Source organism: Odocoileus virginianus, chromosome 24, assembly GCF_023699985.2.
Source record: "Odocoileus virginianus isolate 20LAN1187 ecotype Illinois chromosome 24, Ovbor_1.2, whole genome shotgun sequence".
In the NCBI taxonomy this organism is placed as follows: domain Eukaryota; kingdom Metazoa; phylum Chordata; class Mammalia; order Artiodactyla; family Cervidae; genus Odocoileus; species Odocoileus virginianus.
In genome coordinates, this window is record NC_069697.1 from 28,515,806 (window position 1) to 28,536,810 (window position 21,005).

The 21,005-nt window shown below is 45.7% G+C and overlaps 2 protein-coding genes across 2 annotated transcripts; one reads left to right on the forward strand and one right to left on the reverse strand.

Annotated features, from left to right (window-relative positions):
* The first annotated feature begins 575 nt into the window (after positions 1–575).
* On the forward strand, positions 576–5,851 carry FKBP11 (FKBP prolyl isomerase 11). Its single transcript, XM_020886943.2, has 6 exons — positions 576–811; positions 982–1,047; positions 1,419–1,506; positions 1,826–1,859; positions 2,218–2,288; positions 3,836–5,851. Exons 1-6 carry the CDS (start codon positions 683–685, stop codon positions 4,051–4,053), a joined length of 606 nt encoding a protein of 201 aa, XP_020742602.1. The 5' UTR covers positions 576–682; the 3' UTR covers positions 4,054–5,851.
* CCDC65 (coiled-coil domain containing 65) lies at positions 4,674–13,325 on the reverse strand. Its single transcript, XM_020886945.2, has 8 exons — positions 12,645–13,325; positions 11,729–11,896; positions 8,424–8,593; positions 7,407–7,545; positions 6,371–6,568; positions 5,953–6,171; positions 5,184–5,336; positions 4,674–5,076 (listed from the first exon to the last, which is right to left on the reverse strand). Exons 1-8 carry the CDS (start codon positions 12,774–12,776, stop codon positions 4,759–4,761), a joined length of 1,497 nt encoding a protein of 498 aa, XP_020742604.1. The 5' UTR covers positions 12,777–13,325; the 3' UTR covers positions 4,674–4,758.
* Between the last annotated feature and the right edge of the window lie 7,680 nt (positions 13,326–21,005).

Genomic DNA, 21,005 nt, shown 5'->3' on the forward strand with positions numbered 1-21,005 from the left:
GGGTGGGGTGATGGGACAGCACCCTCCCTGCCTCCTTTTGGGTATATGACCTCCAGGAATGCAAGCTGAATGGCTGGATGTGGGAGGGGGCTGCCATCTTTGACAACTGCTGGGCTGGGGTGGGCCAGCCAGATCCTGCCAGGATAGGTGTGAGGAAACTTAAGAGGAAAGAGTGTGGAGCAACCGGACTAGACTCAGGTAGTCCTAGGATTGAGTCCTGTCTCTGTTACCACCTAGCTAGTTAAGCTAAACTAGCTAGTTTAACTTAAGTAAGTTAAAGTTACTTAACCCGAACACCCAGTTCCTCATCTGTAAAATAGAAACAATTATGTCTACCTTTCAAAGTGGTTTTGAGGATTACAGACGAGTGTCTGGAACACAATAGGTAATCGTAAATGGATGCTAGATGTGACTCAGCCAGCTGCTCGCTGTGGGACCCAACGAACGGCTAACCGACAGGTCGGAGCCTCACCCTCTGGATCTGAGGGCCGGGAGAGCTCCCGTGGCCGCCTCCCTCCGGAGGCGGGGACTAAGTGGAGGAAGGGCTGCGGGAGGAGGAGCTGGCGCGTCGCGACCCGCCCCGTCCCATCCAGTCTGGCCTGGGCGCTGAAGGAACTGCGGTCCGAGCCCCTGTCACCCAGCGGCTTGCCCTGCGTGCCCTGAGCCCTGCCCGCACCCAGTTATGACTCTGCGCCCCTCACTTCTCCCGCTCCGACTGCTGCTGCTGCTGCTGCTCAGGGGGGCGGTGTGCCGGGCGGAGGCTGGGTCCGAAACCGAAAGTCCCGTCCGGACCCTCCAAGTGGAGACCCTGGTGAGGAGGAGAGAATCCCGGGCGGGCGCTGTGGATGGAGGTCGGCCCGGTGGCGGGGAAGGTCGGGGTCTAAAGGATCCTGGAGCGGGGAGGAGGGAGTGCGGGCACCGAACTGGGGGGCGCTGGGTCGAGGGGCAGGAACCTTCTTGACTCGTGTAGTGCGATCATAGGTGGAGCCCCCCGAGCCGTGTGCTGAGCCTGCTGCCTTTGGAGACACGCTTCACATACACTACTCGGTGAGGGGCCTGGGGGGCCGCGGCGGGGCCCCGGGGCTGGCGCCCCGCTGAAACACGTCAGCTTTGGCTTGGACACGTGGCAAGCGGTCCGGGAGTAACTCCGGCTCTGGGGTCCTCTGGCACGTGGCGAGGGGGAGGGGCGCGCCTCTTCCCTACCTTTTCCCCTTCCCCGCTCTTCCGCAGTGAAGTGAAGGGTGGAGGGATCTCCGAGAAGTGCCAGCCCTTCTGGGGCTTCCTGTTCCTTTCTGCCCGAAAGGGAACGTTAGACTGCAGCTGCCAGGGGGTTGCAGCCCGAGGCCAGGTGCGTGCGCACCCTGCTGGGAGGGAGCGGTATAGGTGTGCGCTCTAGATGCTCTCCCTCCCACCCCCAGGGCAGCCTGGTAGATGGACGCATCTTTGACACGTCTCTGAGCAGAGACCCTCTGGTTATAGAACTTGGCCAAAAGCAGGTGATACCAGGTATGTGAGCTGAACCTCCCATTCCATTTCTTCCCAACCTAAGCCCTTTCTTAGTCTTTTTAACCCCTCAGCTACCTTGGAAATGCGCCCTCCCCACCCCCGCCCTGGGTTCTACCACTCACCTCCTGAGGTTTAAATCCCACTCCTAGTACTCCTCTTGCCACATACCACATTGGGAAGCCAGAGATTCCAGAAGTGGGGAGCTCAGTTGAGGGTCGTGGGGAGCTCAGTTGAGGTTCATGGGGAGCCTTTGATCTTCTTCTCCCAGGATTTGGGGAATGTAGATAGCTTCCTATTCATTTGTGTCTTCTTCCTCAAGGTCTGGAGCAGAGCCTTCTAGACATGTGTGTGGGGTGAGTATCTGGGCAGGGGTGGTTTTGGGTGTACCCTTTCTGCATGGGTGGAGGCTGTCTCTGCTCCTAGAGGAGGAAGGAGAATGGGCTCTGGCTTGGTACTGGGTAGGTCCCGATCTCTGGGCCTGGGGGCTCTGGATGAAGCCTCAGGCTTTTTCTGGCTGGGGGTTCTTTTGGTGGAGTTGAGACACCTGGGGGGATGGACACCTTGGCCAGCAACCTGTTTGGTGCTCAGGTGGGAAAGTTCATGTTTTGAGTGTGAATATCCAGAGGGTTTTGTTGGTGGGACTTCAGATGGACTGACGTGGTTGGCCCACCAGGTTCTACCCCTGGCTATGACTCACATTCCTTTCCTCAGAGAGAAGCGAAGGGTAATCATTCCTTCTCACCTGGCCTATGGAAAACGGGGATTTCCACCATCTATCCCAGGTAATCTGACAAGGCATCTCTCTGGCTATCGAGATACCCAGTCCCTGGGACTTCCCTGGCGATCCAGAGGTTAAGACTCTTGTGCTTCCAATGCAGAGAGCGCAGGTGTGAGCCCGGCTCGGGGAACTAAGATCCCATATGCCAGACAGCGCAGCCAAAAAACAAACAAACAAAACAGTCCCTAAGAGCTACAAGGAGCTATGCCCTTTGAAGCCTGAGAAGGTCTAAACCCAGTTTGCTAAATGGTATAGGATTGGCGTATGCCTCCTTCTGCAGGGCCACCCTTTTCCTCCTCTGATCACCAGCAGGGACTAGAGACATATAACCTGTTAAAGCCCCCTGGCTTGTCCTCTGGCAGCCGGCAACTTTCTAGGGAGGTGACCCTTGCTTGAGCCACATGAGTCTGCTGCCTGTGCCACCTCTCTGAGAACTCTGGCCTTCTTTCCTGTGCGTTTCCTATAACTCCAGACTGTCATTTGTGCAGCTGACCTGGCTTCTCACCACATCTCCACAGTTCCTTTCAGCCTCTACCAGAGATGATATACTGAAAATGGTCACAGTCAAGTAATTCAAAACAAAATAAAAACAACATTTAAAAGCCAAGCCTGGGGGCCTCCCTGGGGTTCTAGGTAACACTTCCCCTTCTAATGTTGGGGGTGTGAGTTCCATGCCTCTGGGCCAAAAAACCAAAACAAAACAGAAGTAATATTGTTATAAATTCAATAAAGACTTTAAAAATGATCCACATTAAAAAAAAAAATCTTTAAAAAAGTCAAGCCCTCACAGGTCACTGCTAATATCTATTTTTTAAGGCCTGAGCCTAGACAGATTTTCCAAGATACAGATCTCTTGCTTTTGGTTATAAGAAATGTTCCATTAGCTAAAATGAACTGTACTGGGATAAAAATTCTTATCCTAAGTTCTAGCTTAGAGGGAGACCCAGAGAGAGGCTCAGGGGACTAAAGAGAAATTCTTTTACCCAAAGCTTCTTTGCCTCGTCATCTCCAGTACTGCTTGTTTACATTTCTCCCCCATCTCACTCCTGTTCATTTCTCCATTCCGAATGTCTTAAACCACATCCTGCCTCTCTAGCCATGTTGAAACACCTGTTTTCTTTTTTTTTTTTTAAAGAATCACAGTGAGTGTGCTTATTGCTTATTTTAAAAAGTCTAGTTTAAGTCCAATTAATTTCAGCCTTGCAAAGATTCTATCCATGTGGCTGTTTATAGAGATACAGTTAGTACAGAGGTTCTCTAACTTATAAATGGAGAACAGCCTGTACTTTTCACAAAGGTTCTCCTGTTGTGTCAAAGACCTGTCAGTGAAGACAAGCCACACTTGTATATTTGGGATAAACATGACTATCACTTAAGAGCCTCATAACCCTCCTCTGCCTCTCGAATTAAGAGAACTCAGCCCCACATTTAAATCTTGCCAACTTCACAGATGTTGCTGCGGTGTGGTCTGCCCTCCCTATTTGCATTCAGATTCTGAGCCCTGGATACAGTGCACAGGGATTCTAACCCTCACCTCCTCTCTGCCTCCAGCGGATGCAGAGCTGCATTTTGACGTGGAACTGATTGCCCTGATCCGAGCCAACTACTGGCAGAAGCTGGTGAAGGGCATTTTGCCTCTGGTAGGCATGGCCATGGTGCCAGCCCTCCTGGGCCTTATTGGCTATCATCTATACAGAAAGGCCAGCAGTCCTAAAATCTCCAAAAAGAAGCTCAAGGAAGAGAAACGAAACAAGAGCAAAAAGAAATAATAAACAATTTTAAAAAAACTTTGCATTCTTCACTTGATACATTCTGTGGCTGCCTTTGTAAGTGGGAAAGAGATAAAGGGCTAAGGAAAAAGGCATTTTTAGTTGGGTTCTGCTTGGCAGTGGGTGGTCAGAGGCTTTGGATCAGTTCCTCTGGCCTCTTCCTGTCCTAACTTACACCAAGGACCATAGGATCTCTGGGTCCTGAAAGCATGGGTTTTGGCTCCCAGGATGTCCTGACACCGAGGAGCAATACCTCACTGAGAAGTAAGCGTCGGGGTGGTCGCCTGGCTGCCCTCTACTCCCTGTGCTGTGTGTATGCCAAGTCGCGTCAGTCGTGTCTGACTCTTTGTGACCCCATAGACAGTAGGCCCCCAGGCTCCTCGGTCCATGGGATTCTCCAGGCAAGAATACTGGAGTGGGTTGCTGTACCCTCCTCCAGGCGATCTTCCCAAACTAGGGATTGAAACCCACATCTCTTTCATCTCTTGTATTGGCAGGTGGGTTTTTTTCTTACCACTAGTACCACCTGGGAAGCCCTCTCTACCCCCTAGGGCTGCTGTATTCCTAGTATCCTCCAAGTAGACTGTTTTATCCAACATGGAAAAGATATAGAGAGCTCATAAAGTCCATGGTGATTTTTAATAACAAAGTCCTTGGGTTCCTCAAAACATTCTCTGGGAATTGAAAAGAGCTTTTCCCCTTGTATCACAGGGTGTGGGAGCCCACATGGGCTGCTTCAATGATGCTGTAAGTGACTGGAGGTTTTTTGTCACCTGGCTGGGCTGTAGGCGCAGGCAGGAGCTGGGGTAAGTTGCTGCGGTGATTGACGATGAAGAGTGGGTTGAGCTGGCTCAGCACTTCATCACTCACGGAGATGCCATCCAAGTACTGCCTAAGCATCTCCCGCAGCTTCTCATTGATTTCCAACAACTGAACACGTCTGTGCCGAAGGCTCAGTTGCTCCAGTTTCACTTTGTTGTACCTTTTCCAGAAATTCTCCATCCCTTTGTAGTCCATTATCACCTGGGAGTGAGTTACAGGGAGGTGTGTGATAGGATCTGTTAGCAAGTGTAGCCCAGGGCTCTCTCACCCCAGCCTCAGGTGATGGCCTTGAGCCCGTGGAACCTTACCTTTCCAAGTTCTTCCTTAAACTCCTCTGGATCCATTGTTTCTATCTCTTCCTGCTCTGTGGGAGCCAATGCCGATGAATAAAAAGGCAGCACCTTTTCTTCTTCTGTTTCAAATTTCCTACATATTTCAGCAAGTTTAAGAATCTTTTCACCCTGTTGGAAGCAAGCAGAAACCTTCTATTAGGAAAGGGATTGGGAAGGGGAAATAGTGGAGTTGGTTCCCCTGCTTCAACCCAGGGAAGCTACTTAGCCAAATGGGATATAAAAGTAATACATCCAATACAAAGGGCTTACAAACACTATGCCAAAAATTTAATATTCTTCTAAAACCCATTCACTGTTAACTCATTAAATTGAAGAGGTGAGAGGTGAGGGACTTCCTGGTGGTCCAGTGGTTAAGGATCTGTCTTCCAATGCAGGACACATGGGTTCCATCCCTGGTTGGAGAATTAAGATCCCACACACCATGGAACAACTAAGCTCGGGTGCCTCAGCTAGAGAGCCCGTGTGCTGCAACTACTGAGCCTGTACGCCACAAGGAGAGAGAAACTCGCATGCCACAACTAAGACCCGACGCAGCACAGAAATGAAAGAAATAAATATTAAATAAATAATATGTGAGAGGGAAAGGAACATGAAATAAAATGGGTGTTCCAAGTGTGCACTCAGGTAGGAAGCTGGGGGAAGCCCTCTGTTTTGCCAGCCCCTTTCATTCTGCAGGGAGCCAGGTTCCCTGGTTCTGTTCTGGCTACCCTCTTCCCTTTGTTACCTTGTCGACAATCTCCCTCAGGGCCTTGAGGGTAGCATTGCTTTCCAAGGTGAGTTTGACTAAGTTCTCCTGTGCTATTGCCCGGGCTTGAGTCCTCTGGGCCTTAAGTTTCCGCAGTTGTACCAGGACCAACTCCTTGTCTTCTCGAATGTCCTGATTCTGTTCTTCACTCTCGCGGCTGTGCACCAGGATCTTGCCTTTTAAAATAATGATGGAATCCTAGAGGAACAGGGCAGATTAGAGGAAACACTTGACTACGTGAGGGTCTTCACTGAGCAGATAGAAGGACTGTCTGGGGACTGAAATCAGAGCATACCATCTCTCCCAAAATAGTGATGAAGCCCAGGGGAAATGGGAAGAACAACAGAGGATAATGGAGCAGTTAAAGCAGTGAGTCGCTCAGGTTAGCTGCACTAACCTGTAGTTTCTGTATTTTTTTCATCTGTACTTCAATCTCTTTGGAGTTTTTCTCGTCCTTCACCTTGAGAGTCTCGAAGGCAATCTTTCGATCCTCTGTGGCATCAGTGTAATTCTTGAGTGCATCCTGGAACCTTCTCCACAGATCTTCTACTATGTTCTCCAGCTGCAGTCTTAGAAAGTGCTTCTCTTCTAAATTCTGGGAAGTGATCCCAAAATAGCCAGTGCTTGAACTTAACCTATTAGTGCCCTTTCAGTGGCACCAACACCTCCCCCTCTTGAACTGTTTGTAGCACAGCATGGTGCAGAGGTTGCCAGTGAAAATGCCTACAAAGACCAGGCAGATGATATAAATAAGTGCTGTGGGCTATGTGGGGCTGGTGGTGAACCCCAGAGGAAATGCCCCATGGTGGTGGGGGTGAGGGCACAGCTGCTCAGCTCCATAGGAATGTCCCCATTTGAAAATGTGCCCCAGTGTTACCAGATCTTTAAATTGTTTAGGGGAAGTTGCAATTTTGGAATTTTTTTTGTGAAAGCTCCCAATTTTTAAATGTAGAAAGCTTATCAAAATTTGTATGAAACATTATAGGACAAAATGAAAACAAAGCACTCTACCCTCCCAACCCAGGTCTGCAGATTGTCTAAGTTGGCAGCCTCCAGGGTGGTGGAAGCTCTTGGGGCCAAGTGGCAGGAGAACTAGACTCCCCCCTGGCTTGATCACAGATCAGCAGCCTGACTTTGGCAGGTCATTAAGGTGCTCTTTGGACCTTAATTTCTTCTTCTACAGATCCCAGGGGTGAAGCGAGAGGATCTCCTTGGTGTGTGTTAGCTCTAAAATGCATTTTCTTGGTATTTCAGAATGGTCTTTCCTCCTCACCAATTTTCACAAAATTATAAAAAGCCGCAGGGGTATACCTACAGTGGCAACAGGCATTTTATTGACTGTGTTGGTTAAAGGGATCTCTTCTAGCTCTACTACCTTCAGAACTTTTTTCTCTCTTCTTCCCACCTCCTGCCCATCTGCTCTCCCTCCGTACCTTGTTTTTCAGATCGTCCCACATGCTCTGGAACTCCAGCTTGCTTTCATATTCAGAATCTATGTAGTTCTGCTCCATGGCCATGAAAACGTCTTGTAGGTAGTGAATCTCTTTTTCATGTTGATCAATAATTGTTTTCCTGTAGGAGATAAGATACTGTTCCTGCTCTGAGGCATAAAGCATATAGACCAATAATGACAATGCAAAGCAGTATGTAATAAAACTATATGAATGGTACAAACTCTTAGGTACTGAAGAATAGAAGGAGGGCAGCTTCTGTCCTTTGCAGGGCCAGAAAAAATGAATAATATTAGTTTGATTTTTGAATAGGTAATATATTCATATGATAAAAAAAATTAAAAAGTACAAAAGGTTGCAGTGAAAAGTCTCTTTCCCATCTGTATTGCTGATCCTGTTCCGGATGCCAATTTTCTTCTGTTCACACTGTCCGCACTGTTCGCTGAACCCAGGATAGGTAAGCCGAGAGCTCAGAGGTTGGAAGAAGACGCCAGACACTGTAGGAATTGTAGCCCGGTTTATTCTCTCCTGGCTGGCACGGCAGCCATAACACAGCCTCTCTCCTGGCTGACGCTGCAGCCGTAGCAGTAGACATAACACAACACAACATAATTGCACACAACCCTTCTGGGCTTTTCCAGGTGATGCTCATGTAGGCATACCGCACAAAGGAGTCCGGAACCCAGCGAGTAACTCCTGACGCGCATGCGCAGTGCTACAAGCGACCTCTGCAATTACATAATCATTGTTTACAGAACATGGGGCAGAGGGCATGAGAGGGTAGGGCGAGAGGGCCTGAGTGGTGCCATCTCATTAATTTGCCCACACTATCACTGTCCTCCAGGTAGGTAGATGGATAGGATTTTGATCGCTGAAAGTGGGTGGCTGCTTACAGGTAGCATCTTGACATAGGCTCTGGATACACCCCTGGGCTCAACTCCACCACCACCCCGCCCCACCCCCGTCCCCGCGACCACAGCTCCTCTTAGGCCCCCACACCTTTCAGTCTCAAACTCCTTGGTTAGGGCCTCCAGCTCCATGTTGTAACTCTCCTCTAGGAGGTTGAGCCGGCATCTCTGCAGGGCCAAGAGCTGGTCGATGCTATGCAGGTGGCTGCGCAGGGCGTGGGCGTACTGCTCCTCAGCTTCCGACAGGTCCTTTGCTAAAGACTGGGTGGGAAACACAGAGTTACCACTTTGGCTGAATGGCAGCCCTGTGAGAAAATAAAAATGTATTCAACTAGCTAGTTCTTATTTTCCCCAGTTCCTAATGCCAATTCTTTGGCTCTGGGAGCTCGAGTTGTCCCGCTTTGGAATGTGAGAAGCCAGTGCCAGTGGAGATGCCCTGTGAAAGCATTCATTCCAGTCAACAGCCCTGCTGAGCTCCCTTTGGACAGTCAGAATTCACTGCCAGTCATCTTACACAGGCAGCTCAGTCAAGCCCCCAGGTGACTGCCGTCCCAAGTGACATCTCACTGAAAACCGTGTGAGAGGTGCCAGGCAAGAACCTCCCTGCTAAGCCAAGTCAACCTACAGAACCCTGAGAGACAGTGAAATAAACTGCTGTTGTAAGTCGCTAATTTAAGGTGGTTTGTGATGTAGCCATAGATAATGAGAAGACATCCACTGGCAAAAAAACAGCGACAGTGTGAACATCAATAAGGATAAGAATGGCAATGGATTAAAAAATATCAAATATATTTGATTATGAGTTTATCAGGATACTTAAAAAAAAATCAGTTACCATTAGAGGATGCCAGACAATGAATTTTTTTAAAAAAACTGGTTTATAAAAGGGAAGAGAAGAAAAAAAGGGAAGAGAAAGAGTCAGGCATTTTTTATATAAATTATACCTCTGGGTTAACTGAATGGTAAATGATAGTAAGTATCTCTTTATAGAAGTATTTGAACTAATAAATGAAAAAAGAATGATACTATTAGAAAATCAGCATTAAAAAAAAAGAAATCAGCATTTTGCAACCCCAATTAATTAACAATTAGTTAATTAATTAATCAACAGCTGCTATAAAAGAACACATCACCTGCAAGCTTCTAGTTGGAATTACCAAGACACAGGAAATACTGAGGACCAAGTAACATGTTAAACAACAGTACAGAATACTACGCAGTTGTAAAACAAAATGAGAAGCATGGGCTCATGTGGAATAGTCCCCAGGATATATCGTTAAATGAAAAAGACAAGAGGCAGAACACTATGTAATACTACCATTTGTGTAAAAAAAAAGCTTTATTCATGCAACTAAAATTATCAGGAGGGGCACTGGGTGGTTGAAAGGCACCAGCGGAAGGGAACTTTTCTTACATAACTTTTTTATCTCTTGAATTTTGAATAATGTGAGTGAACTACTTACTCAAAAAAGCAAAACAAATTAAAATTAAAATGAATAAAGCAAAAAAGCCTTTACCAAATGTCCAGATGATCCACTCACTGTAAACTACCACATTGCTAGCTTTTACTTATATGTTTAATATGGGGCTTCCCTGGTAGCTCAGACAATAAAGAATCTGCTGGTGATGTAGGAGACCCAGGTTCGATCCCTGGGTTGGGAAGATCCCCTGGAGTAGAGAATGGCAACCCATTCCACTATTCTTGCCTAGAGAATTCTATGGACAGAGGAGCCTGGTGGGTTACAGCCCCGCCAGGGGGTTGCAAAGAATTACGTGGGGTTGCAAAGAGTTAGACACGACTGAGCAACTTTAGTATGGAAAAGATCTTATGAAATAGGTGCTGATAATGGAAGACTGTTCACTCACTCAGCTAAGGTGTACTAAATCTGCTCTGTATCAGAACTGTGCCAGATGCTGAGGATTCAGAGATGAAAAGACATTTTCACTGTCTCCAAAGGAGTCTGAAGTCTTTCAGTAGGAAAAGTTATATAAATTGAAAATTACAAATAAATTCTGAGAAAAAAAAACAGGTACATATTAAATTCCCATTTTATAAAATTTGAAAAAATGTTATAGCACAACATGGAAAATGCTATGAAGTTGATGATTTCCCAGTGACAAGGGGATATAAAAGACAGAGTGAACTGCGGAAGGCTTCATAGTAGAGATCTCATTTGTGTCACTCTTGGAGGAGGAGTAAGAATTTGCCAGGAAAAATGAGGAGATAAGGAAAAGAGAATTCCAGATAGAGGGAACAGCATGTGCAAAGGCACAGGAAAGAAGGCTGGCTATGTGAAAGGTCCAGGTAGAGGCCAGATCATGAAAGGCTTTGCTGTTCCTTCTGTGGAGGGGGGGAGCCTCTAAGGAGATTTACACAGTGGAGTAACAGGAACAGATTTTTGTTTTAGAAAAATAATCCTGGTCATTGTGTAGACAACCAAGCACTGGAAGATAAGAAGTTATTGCAGTAGAGATAATACCTGGGTCTCAGCTACAGCAGGATAGCGGGGTGGGGGGGGAATAGACTCTTCAAGGGTGTGACTTATTTAGGCAGAAGATTTCCATAAGACTTAGTACCAGAAGTCAGGGATAGAGGCCAAAGCTAGAATGATTCCCAGATTCCCAGGTTGGGTGATGTTGAGTGGCACCAGCCACCCAAACAGAGAGTATGAGGAAGACCAGATTGTGGAGTATGGGAAAGGGGACTGGAGAGAGGAGGAACTCATGAGTTCAGTTGTGAGAACAGTGCAAAAAACAGGAACAGATATTGAGGGATCCTAAATATAGGGACTTGAAACTCAAGAGAAGAAAATCCCTTAGGGAAAAAGATGGTATGTACTCAGCTCAAGAACCTCCCAAGGGCATAAAGTTAGCTGATTGAATTGGTTAGAGATCCAGAACCGTTCTTACCAATGGAGATCTTCACAACCTCATCCATGGCCACTGAAGTTGAATCCAAGAGGCCACATGGAATTTGGCTGCATAAAGCACTAGAGTGGGAATCAAGAAATCCATGCTGTAGTCACAGCTCTCTCACTGACTAGCTGTGTGACCTTGGGCAAACTTCTTCTTCTTTCTGGAACTAAGCCTTATCACATTGAAATGAATGCTTAGGACTAAGTTCAAGTCATTGGGTTATGTCTACTGTGCCTTTCAACTCCAATACTGTATAGTACTGGTTTGAGGCAGTAGATGATCAAGGAGAATGGCTCCTCTAACAGACGGGGAGGGATGACAGCTCAGTATTCTATTTTTCACTTCAGTGATATGAACCATAGCCTAGCTGCATCACAGCGTGTCTTGGGAGCGCTTTAACAGGAATTAATTCACTAGGCCCATTCTATTAAGAGATCAAAGGCAGTCATAATCAAGTGTTTCTTTGGGAAGAGAGCTTGCCTTGATGACACTGTCCTTGCAGTCCACCACTCGTTCAAATGTTTGGCTGAGGATCTCAATGTCCTTATGAAGCTCTCTGGTCTTGACTTCTCGAAGGACCGTTCTCCACTGTGTATTAATCTTATTAAGGTTCAGAGCACTGTTGTGTTCCTCCTTGGCCAGCTTGTCCTGTGGGAAGGAATAAACATACCCCCCCCCACACACAAACCAGAGGTCAAAGGATGAGATGGTTAGATAGCATCACTGATTCAATGGACAAATGAATTTGAGCAAACTCTGGGAGATAATAGAGGACAGAGGAGCCTTGGAGTGCTACAGTCCATGGGGTTGCAGAGTCAGATATGACTTAGAGACTGAACAACAACAAGCCCGGAGGTCAGGGCTAAAAGCCCTGATACAGTACAACAAACAAGATCAAACTTAGTTTGTCAACTGTCATCTTACCCTTTGTCTTTTCTGAGGGACCTGATGGCTAACATTCAGGAGTTCTTATTCTTGTTTTGGGAGGGTCTTAAGTAAGACAGGATCTGCCCAGTGGCATTTTAGGGAGGGCTATGGTGAGTTTCCTTCTGGATGGAGGCATCAGAGCAGGACATTGTTTGTAATGGCTCATCTCGAGGGAGAATATCAGACTTTCAGATAGCTCAGACAGATGATAGCACCTACTATCCCAGTTCTGGGGCTCAGTAGTGATTGTCAAGCTCTATACCATCTCCCTGCCTCCATGCTCCACAGAGAACTGCTCCTTCCCCTATACAATATTGCCTGAAATCTAAGTCTATCTGGGTCTTAAGATTTCCAGGGGGAGAGGAGGCTACCATGAAAATAAGGCTGCCACAAAGACAGGGTTCAAGGTGACAGGACCAGGGCACGGGGTGGGTGGGGTTGGGCAGAAAGTAATGCAAAAACCCATCACCTTCAAGAACTGGTTCAGGAGCCTCTCTTTCTTCTTGGCCATCTCCTCCTCTGCCAGCAACTTCTGCTGAAACAGAAGCAGCTGCTCCTCATCCGACAGCGGCACCTTGGCTTTTTTCACTTTCTTAGACATAGCTGAATCTGGGCGAGGGTCCTCCGCCTGCCACGGCCAGCATTAAAAGGGCAGGAGGGAAACGTCTCCAGAAAAGGGTCTTCTGGAACTGCCCCTGCAAGGCAGTGGGACCTTCGATCTCAGACCTCAGGCTAGAGAAAACCTGGGAGAACGGTGTGGCAGGGTTCCCAAACCAAAGGACGCGTCTCCGTCTCCTAGCAACGGAGATCTCGCTAAGATGGCGCAGTAACAGCTAAGAGAAGGCGCCCTGTCTTGGAGCGCCCTCTGCTCTCTGGAGGACCTCAGTCAGTTTCTGATAGAGGGTCGTTTCCTCCTCAATGAATATTCTAAAAATCTTTTGAGGGGGATTATTTTTCACGTAGTGGCCATATCCTAAAATACAAGTAATAGCTAACTTTTGAGAGATATGGAAAAACAGGAATCTTCACAAACTGTTGGTGGCAAAGGTAAAATGGTAGAGCAATTTTGGCAGTTTGGCAGTTTCTTAAAATGTTAAACATAAATTTACCTTGTGATTCAGTAATTTCACGTTTAGATATCAATCTAAGAGAAGTGAGAGTGTATCCACATAAAGACTCTCACAGGAACGTTGTTAGCGGCATTAGTCATAATAGCCCAGTTGAAAACAACCTAAATTCCAAAAACAAGTGAATGATGGACAAAATATGCTCTCTCCATACAGTAAAATACTATTCAACAATAAAAAAGGAACAGATTATGCATGCATGCTACAATGTGGATAAACCAGGAAAACATGCTCAAAGAAGCCAGATAAAAGAGGCCACATAAATTTCCATTTATGTAAACTATCCAGAAAAGGAAAAGCTATTAAGATGGAAAGTAGACTATGAATTACTAGGGGCAGGGGGTGAGGGAGGTTAACATAAAATGCACATGAGAGATCATATTGGGTTGATCAAAATGTTCTAAAACTGATTTATGCTGGAGAATTTGATGAATCTGGGATAAAAGCATCATTGGGTTATATCCTTGAAAAGGGTGAATTATGATATGCAAAATGTGCCTCAATAAAGTTGTTTTAAATAGGAGATATAATGCCTGAATTGGAGTTTTTCAGAGAAACAGAGCCAATATTTTAAGTATATAATAGATAATATTTAAAATATAAATATTTAAGATATAGAATATATATCTTCATCCATTTGATGTTTCAATCTGAGTCTAGAGGCCAGAAAGACCAATGTCCCAACCAAGCTGTCAGGCAGAAGAGTTCCCTCTTACTCAGCCCTTTTTTTCTACTCAGGCCTTCAACTAATTGGATAAGACTCACCCACATAAGGGAGAACAACCTGCTTTACTCAGTCTACTGATTCAAATGTTAATCTCATGAAGAAATACCTTCACAGACTTACTCAGAATAATGTTTGACCAAGTGTCTGGACACTCTGGCTCAGTCAAGTTGGCACATAAATTTTAAAATCACAGGTCCACCTCTTGGTAATACCCATGTTCTTAAACCATACCTAATCTCCAAATAAAGACAATGACAAGGTCATAATACTTAAATATTATAATATAAAGCCAATACATCTTATGTTACATGATAAGGAATAAGAAAGGGGAAAAATGATTTTATTTTTATACACACACAAACATATTCATAACAAAATGAGGAAATATAATAATTATAGTTCTGCAATTATAGAAATTACATTTCTATAACTGGTCAAGTTGTTGTACTGGGAATTTATAACTACCTTCTCCCACTACTCATTTTGTATTCTTTCTGCCTTCAGCAAGCACCTCAGCTAGTCATAGCTCTTAACCTGATGGGTTGACCCAAACTCATTCCTGAAGGGTCTGGGCTGTTAGTAGTCCTGCCTGGATTGCCACTGTTGCTGGTACTGAAACCAAGTCTTCAAAAGGCCTTCCCACCATTTTATCAAACCAGTAGCTTCAGGATAACAGACAACATGGTAAAACCAGTGAATTCCATGAGCATGGGCCCATTGACACACTTCATTTGCTGATAAGTAGCTTCCATGATTAAAAACAATGTTGTGTGGAATACCATGATGGTGGATTAGGCATTCTGTAAACCCACAGAATGGTAATTTGGGCAGAAGACTTGCATGCTGAGAAAGCAAATGTATGTCCAGAGTAAATATTTATTCTATTAGGAATAAAACACTGCCCCTTCCATGATGGAAGTGGTCAAATGTAATCAACAGTTCACGCGGGAATGGTACCATGCAGGGGGCCCAGTGTTCATCTCTGCTGTTGCCAGTTTGGGCACTCTGGGATTGCCCTAGCCAGGCTGGCCTTGGTAAGTGAAGGGCCATGTGGCTGAGTCCATGCATAGCCTCGGTCCTGGCTACAATGGCTGCTTTGTTCGTGGGCCTGTTGTGCATTGACATGGGTGGCTGGGAAAAAAGACTGACTGGTATTCACATAATAGGTCATCCTATCCACTTGAGTATTAAAAGCTTCCTCTACTGAGGTCACTCTTTGTGAACTTTTCCTTGGAACACAAATACCTTCATATTTTCTGCCCATTTGGAGAGTTCTATCCTATAGATCTTCCCCAAGTTTCCGTGTTACAAATTTTCCAATCATATTCCATCCAAGTCCCTGACGATTCAGCCAAGCCATTGGCCACAGCCTAGGAGTTGAAATACAGTCACATGTCTGATCATTTCTCCTTTCAAACAAAGTGAACAGCCAGCTGCACTGTGCAACGTTCTGCCCACAGGGAGCATTCATTCCCCTTTACAATGCCCTTCAGGATGTCCCCCAAAGGGGCTACAGTATTGCAGCTGTTCACTTGTGGGTGGTGCCTGTGTATTGCACAGAATTATCTGTAAACCGGACCTGAGTCTTCTTTCATCAACTGACCATAGGGAACTCCTTCTAAGGCTATGGGTGGAGGCTAGAAGAGACAAATTTGTGGAGGCTGTAAGAATTTGGACCATTTCTTCATGTAACTTACTTGTACCTTCAGGGTCTATTCAGGCCTGATCTGTTTTATACTACTTAATTTGGAAGGAAGGTTATGACCAACCTAGACAGCATATTAAAAAGCAGAGACGTTACTTTGCCAACAAAGGTCCGTCTAGTCAAGGCTATAGTTTTTTTCCAGTAGTCATGTATGGATGTGAGAGTTGGACTATAAAGAAAGCTGAGCATCGAAGAATTAATTCTTTTGAACTATGGTGTTGGAGAAGACTCTTGAGAGTCCCTTGGACTGCAAGGAGATCCAACCAGTCCATCCTAAAGGAGATCAGTCCTGAGTGTTCATTGGAAGGACTGATGTTGAAGCTGAAACTCCAATACTTTGGACACCTGATGCAAAGAGGTGACTCATTTGAAAAGACCCTGATGCTGGGAAAGATTGAGGGCAGGAAGAGAAGGGGATGACAGAGGATGAGATGGCTGGATGGCATCACTGACTTAATGGACATGAGTTTGGGTAAACTCTGGGAGTTGGTGATGGACAGGGAGGCCTGGCGTGCTGCTGCGGTTCATGGGGTCGTGAAGAGTGGGACACGACTGAGACTGAACTGAACTGAACTGAATTTGATGATGGAGTGCAGCTTTGCACACCCAACTTTATGGCTTGTTGGGTCAATTCATGATGGGCAGCTCAGGTCACATAGCGATCTGGAGGCCCATGGTTAAGCATTCAGTCGCTACTAAGACCCAGTAGCAGCCAAGAGCTGTTTCTCAAAAGAGGAGTAGGGGCTTCTCTGGTGGCTCAGTGGTAAAGAATCCACCTGCCAATGCAGGAGACAGGGGTTTGATCCCTGGTCTGGGAAGATCCTACATGCTGAGGAGCAACTAAGCTCGCGCACCACAACTATTGAGCTTGTGCTCTAGAGCCCAGGAACTTCAACTACTGAGTCCACATGTTGCAATTACTGAAGCCCATGCACCCTAGAGCTTGTGATCCACCACAAGAGAAGCCACCGTGATGAGAAGCCTGTACAATGCAGCAAGGAGTAGCCCCCTCTCACCACAACTGGAGAAAAGCCCATGCAGCAAGAAGACCCAGCACAGCCATAAACAAACAGTTTTTTTTTTTAAATAAAAAAAGAGGAGTAGTTATCTGTGGAGGATGGCAGGACTTTGCTCCAATATTCTAAGGGCCTATGTGGCAATTCACCTCTTGGGGCTGCCAAATACTCCAAACAGCATCCCAGTCTGCCACTCCTGTTTCAGCACCATTGGATCTACTGGATCGTGTGGCCCACACGGCAGAGCAGCAGAGCTGTGCAGCAGCTTGACCTGTTGCAAAGCCTTCTCTTATCCTGGCCCCACTCAAAGCTTACAGCTTTGCAAGTCACTTGGTGATCAGGGCAATATAACCCACCCAAATGAGGACTATGCTGCTTCCAAAATCTGAAGAGGCCCGTTAAGGTGTTGTACCTCTCTGTTGGTTGTGAGAGGGGCCAGATGCCACAAGTTATCCTTCACTTCAGAAGGGATATCGCCATGTGCCCCACACCACTGTACCTTTGAAATTTCACTGACAGGCTCTGAACTTTAGCTAGATTTATTTCCCATTCTCTGACACACAAATGTTTCACCAATAAAAACCAATGTCTGGGGACTTCCCTGGTGGTTCAGTGGTTGAGAATCCACCTTCCAATTCAGGGCACACGTTCAGTCCCTGGTTGGGGAACTGACATTCTGATCACCTCTGGGCAACTAAGCCAGTGCCCCGAAACTAGAGAAGCCTGCTCGTAACCGCTTCTGTACTGCAACACAGATCTAGTGCGGCCAAAAAAAAAAAAAAAAAAAAGTTGAAAAAAACAATACAACATCTGGAGAATTCACTGGTGTTCCAATGCTTAGGATTCTGCACTTTCATTGCTGAGGACGTAGGTTTGATCCCTTGGCTGGGGAACTAAGATCTCACAAGTTGCGTGATGCGGCAGACAAAACAAAACCAACGTCTGCAATAGTTACTACTTCTTGCTCACTAAGTCCAATCTGCATAATGTCACCAATGTAATGGATAAGTGCAATATCTTCTGGTTTTGAAAGGTGTCAACCAGAACATCATGCACTGATGACCAGTGTCAGGGGAGGACTGCAACTACATGGAGGAAGTGCCAAGATCATCACAGTGCTGACCACCAGGAATAGAAGTCTAAGCACTTCTGCCCACTGCATCTGGTATCAGAGTTGCCAAGGAAAACAATGCAGTCAAGCACTGGGTGGAACAGTGCTTCACTCACATAGAGAAGAGATAGAGCAAGATCACTTCAATAGTGGGGACTCCCCTGGTGGTCCAATGGTTAAGAATCTGCCTGCCAATGCAGAGGACATGGGTTCAATCTCTGGTCCAGGAAGATTCCACATGTCACGAGCAACTAAACCCCTATGCCACAACTACTGAGTCCATCCTCCAGAGCCCACATGCCACAACTACTGAAGCCTGCATGCTCTAGGACCTGTGTTCCACAACAAGAGAAGACACTGCAATGAGAAGCCTGAACACCATAACAAAGAGTAGCCCCTGCTCACCACAACTAGAGGAAGTCCATGCACATCAATGAAGACCCAGCACAGCCAAAAATAAACAAAAATAAATAAAATAAATAGAATTTAAAAATAGTAAGTGTTGGTCCCCAGTGGCCAGTGGGTCCCCTCCTGGAAGCCGATGGTGGACAATTAGCCTACATGCACCCACTCTGGTGTCAAGTGAAAAGACCCCTGCCCCTCCCAATAAAATCTGAAATAGCTGGGGGCAAGCCTCAGGACTAGTGGTGCATTTGCCTAAGCAGAACACAGGAGTACATTGAGCAGAATACAGAGAGAGATTCCCACTGAATGAAGTGATAAGCTCATTCAGGCTGTGTGGGCTCTTTACCTCCTGCCAGGCTGGATGAATCACAAGCTGGAATCAAGATTGCCGGGAGAAATATCAATAACCTCAGATATGCAGATGATGCCACACATGGCAGAAAGTGAACAGGAACTAAAGAGCCTCTTGATGAAGGTGAAAAAGGAGAGTGGAAAGCTGGCTTAAAACTCAACATTCAAAAAACTAAGATCATGGTATCTGGTTGCATCACTGCATGGCAAATAGAAGGGAGAAAAGTGAAAACAGTGGCAGACTTTATTTTCTTGTGCTCCAAAATCACTGAAGATGGTGACTGCAGCCATGAAATTAAAAGATGCTTGCTCCTTAGAAGAAAAGCTATGACAAACTTAGACATCGTATTAAAAAGCAGAGACATCACTTTGCTAACAAAAGTCCATCTAGTCAAAACTATGGTTTTTCCAGTAGTCATGTATGGATGTGAGAGTTGGACCATAAAGAAGACCGAGCACAGAAGAATTGATGCTTCTGAACTGTGGTGTTGGGGAAGACTCTTGAGAGTCCCTTGGACTGCAAGGAGATCTAACCAATCCATCTTAAAGGAGACCAGTCCTGAATTTTCATTGGAGGGACTGATGCACTCAGCCTTCTTTATAGTCCAACTCTCACATCCATACATGACTACTAGAAAAACCATAGCTTTGACTAGATGGACCTTTGTCAGCAAAGTAATGAATTATCCTCCAATTAAAAATAAAACTTAAAGTAAAAAAATGGATTGGGAAGAACAGTTTTTCTTTCTATTATTTGGAAGGATTTGTGTCCAGTTGGCTTTATCACTTCCTTAAATGTTTGGCAGAATTTACTAGTGCCACATCTGAGCCTAGTATTTGATTTGTGGGAGTTTTTAAAACAAGAGCTTTATTGAGACATAATTCATACCATATATTCATCCACTTAAAATGTACAATTCAGTGGTGTTTAGTACATTCACAGAGTTGTGCAATCATTGCCACAATCAATTTTAGAACACTTTCACCACCCCAGAGAGAAACTCCAAACCATTAGCAGTCACTCCCCTTTTGTGGCAATGTTTTTCATTATAGATTCAATTAAGAGTTTTATGCTTCCTTCATGGTCAAACCCAAGGCCCACACTTCAGGACTAGCTTTTTCCCAAGACTCTTGCTCCAAGATCAATGTCAGCAAATGATGAGGCACTGACCATTTGTGGCACTGGACTGGGATGCAGAGAAGACATGAATGAACAGGGCAATGAACCCTGGTTCTATAGAAACCTGAGTTTTAGCACTAGGTTAGAGTTCAGGCTTTGAACAAGCTTCAGTTCTCCCCCACCCGCTTTGGTTGCATCATGAGGCATGTAGGATCTTAGTTCCTCAATCAGGGATCAAACTCACACTCCCTGCATTGGAATCATGGAGTCTTAACCAATGGATTGCCATGGAAGTCTGGACCTCTAGGGAAGTCTAGACAACTAGGAAAGTCCCAAGCTTAAATTCTGAATCTGCATCTTTGCCTATCAAGTAGGGAGAGTAATCTCCTTTCTATTTTTCATGATTGGGGTGGGACAAATAAGAGAAACCCACTCCAGTATTCTTGGGCTTCCTTTGTGGCTCAGCTGGTAAAGAATCTGCCTGCAATGTGGGAGACTTGGGTTTGGGTTGGGAAGGTGCCCTGGAGAAAGGTAAGGCTACCCACTTCAGTATTCTGGCCTGGAGAATTCCATGGACTCTATAGTCCATGGGGTTGCAAAGAGTTGGACATGACTGAGTGATTTAAAAGAAAAGAAACGAGAGAAATGTGTGTGAAATCACTTTGAAAATTGTGAGGTATTCCAGTAATATTGAGGGCTTCTCTGGTGGTTCAGATGTAAAGAATCTGCCTGCAATGCAGGAGACCCAAGTTCAATTCCCTGGGTGGGGAAGATCCCCTGTAGAAAGAAATGGCTACCCACTCCAGTATTCTTGCCTGGAGAATTCTATGGACAGAGGAGTCTGGTGGGCCATAGTCCAGCAGGTCACATAGAATCAGACATGACTGAGTGACTAACATTTTCACTTTTCGCTTACTTTAGGTGTTATTGATGGGCTGGCAATTTAGCTCAGGAGACATAAATAATAAATATAGAAATATAAGCATAGGCAACAATACATTTTTGAGCACTCACTGTGTGCTAAGCCCTATATTAAGTGCTGTGTATGCATTACCTCATTGGATTCTTACAATAACCCTGTGAAGTAAGTGCTGTTATTGTATTTATTTTACAGATGAGAAAAGTGATGCTTGGAGGGATTAAACAACTCACTCAAGGTTATACAGTTAAAAGGACAACGCGTGGGGAGGGGCTGGTCTGTCTGAGCTGACCAGTAAGCCCATGAGAGGACGGCCTTTATGGTCTGTCCAGGAAGCTGCTCCTCTTCA

Excerpts from the sequence above, each read along its gene's own strand:
- FKBP11 (XM_020886943.2), top strand. The coding sequence starts at position 683 with ATGACTCTGCGCCCCTCACTTCTCCCGCTCCGACTGCTGCTGCTGCTG. Across the intron at positions 812-981 it reads CCCTCCAAGTGGAGACCCTG|GTGGAGCCCCCCGAGCCGTG; the intron begins GTGAGGAGGAGA and ends GTGCGATCATAG. Across the intron at positions 1,048-1,418 it reads CGCTTCACATACACTACTCG|GGCAGCCTGGTAGATGGACG; the intron begins GTGAGGGGCCTG and ends TCCCACCCCCAG.
- CCDC65 (XM_020886945.2), bottom strand. The coding sequence starts at position 12,776 with ATGTCTAAGAAAGTGAAAAAAGCCAAGGTGCCGCTGTCGGATGAGGAG. Across the intron at positions 7,546-8,423 it reads AAGGAGTTTGAGACTGAAAG|GAAAACAATTATTGATCAAC; the intron begins GTGTGGGGGCCT and ends TATCTCCTACAG. Across the intron at positions 5,077-5,183 it reads TTAAGGAAGAACTTGGAAAG|GTGATAATGGACTACAAAGG; the intron begins GTAAGGTTCCAC and ends ACTCACTCCCAG.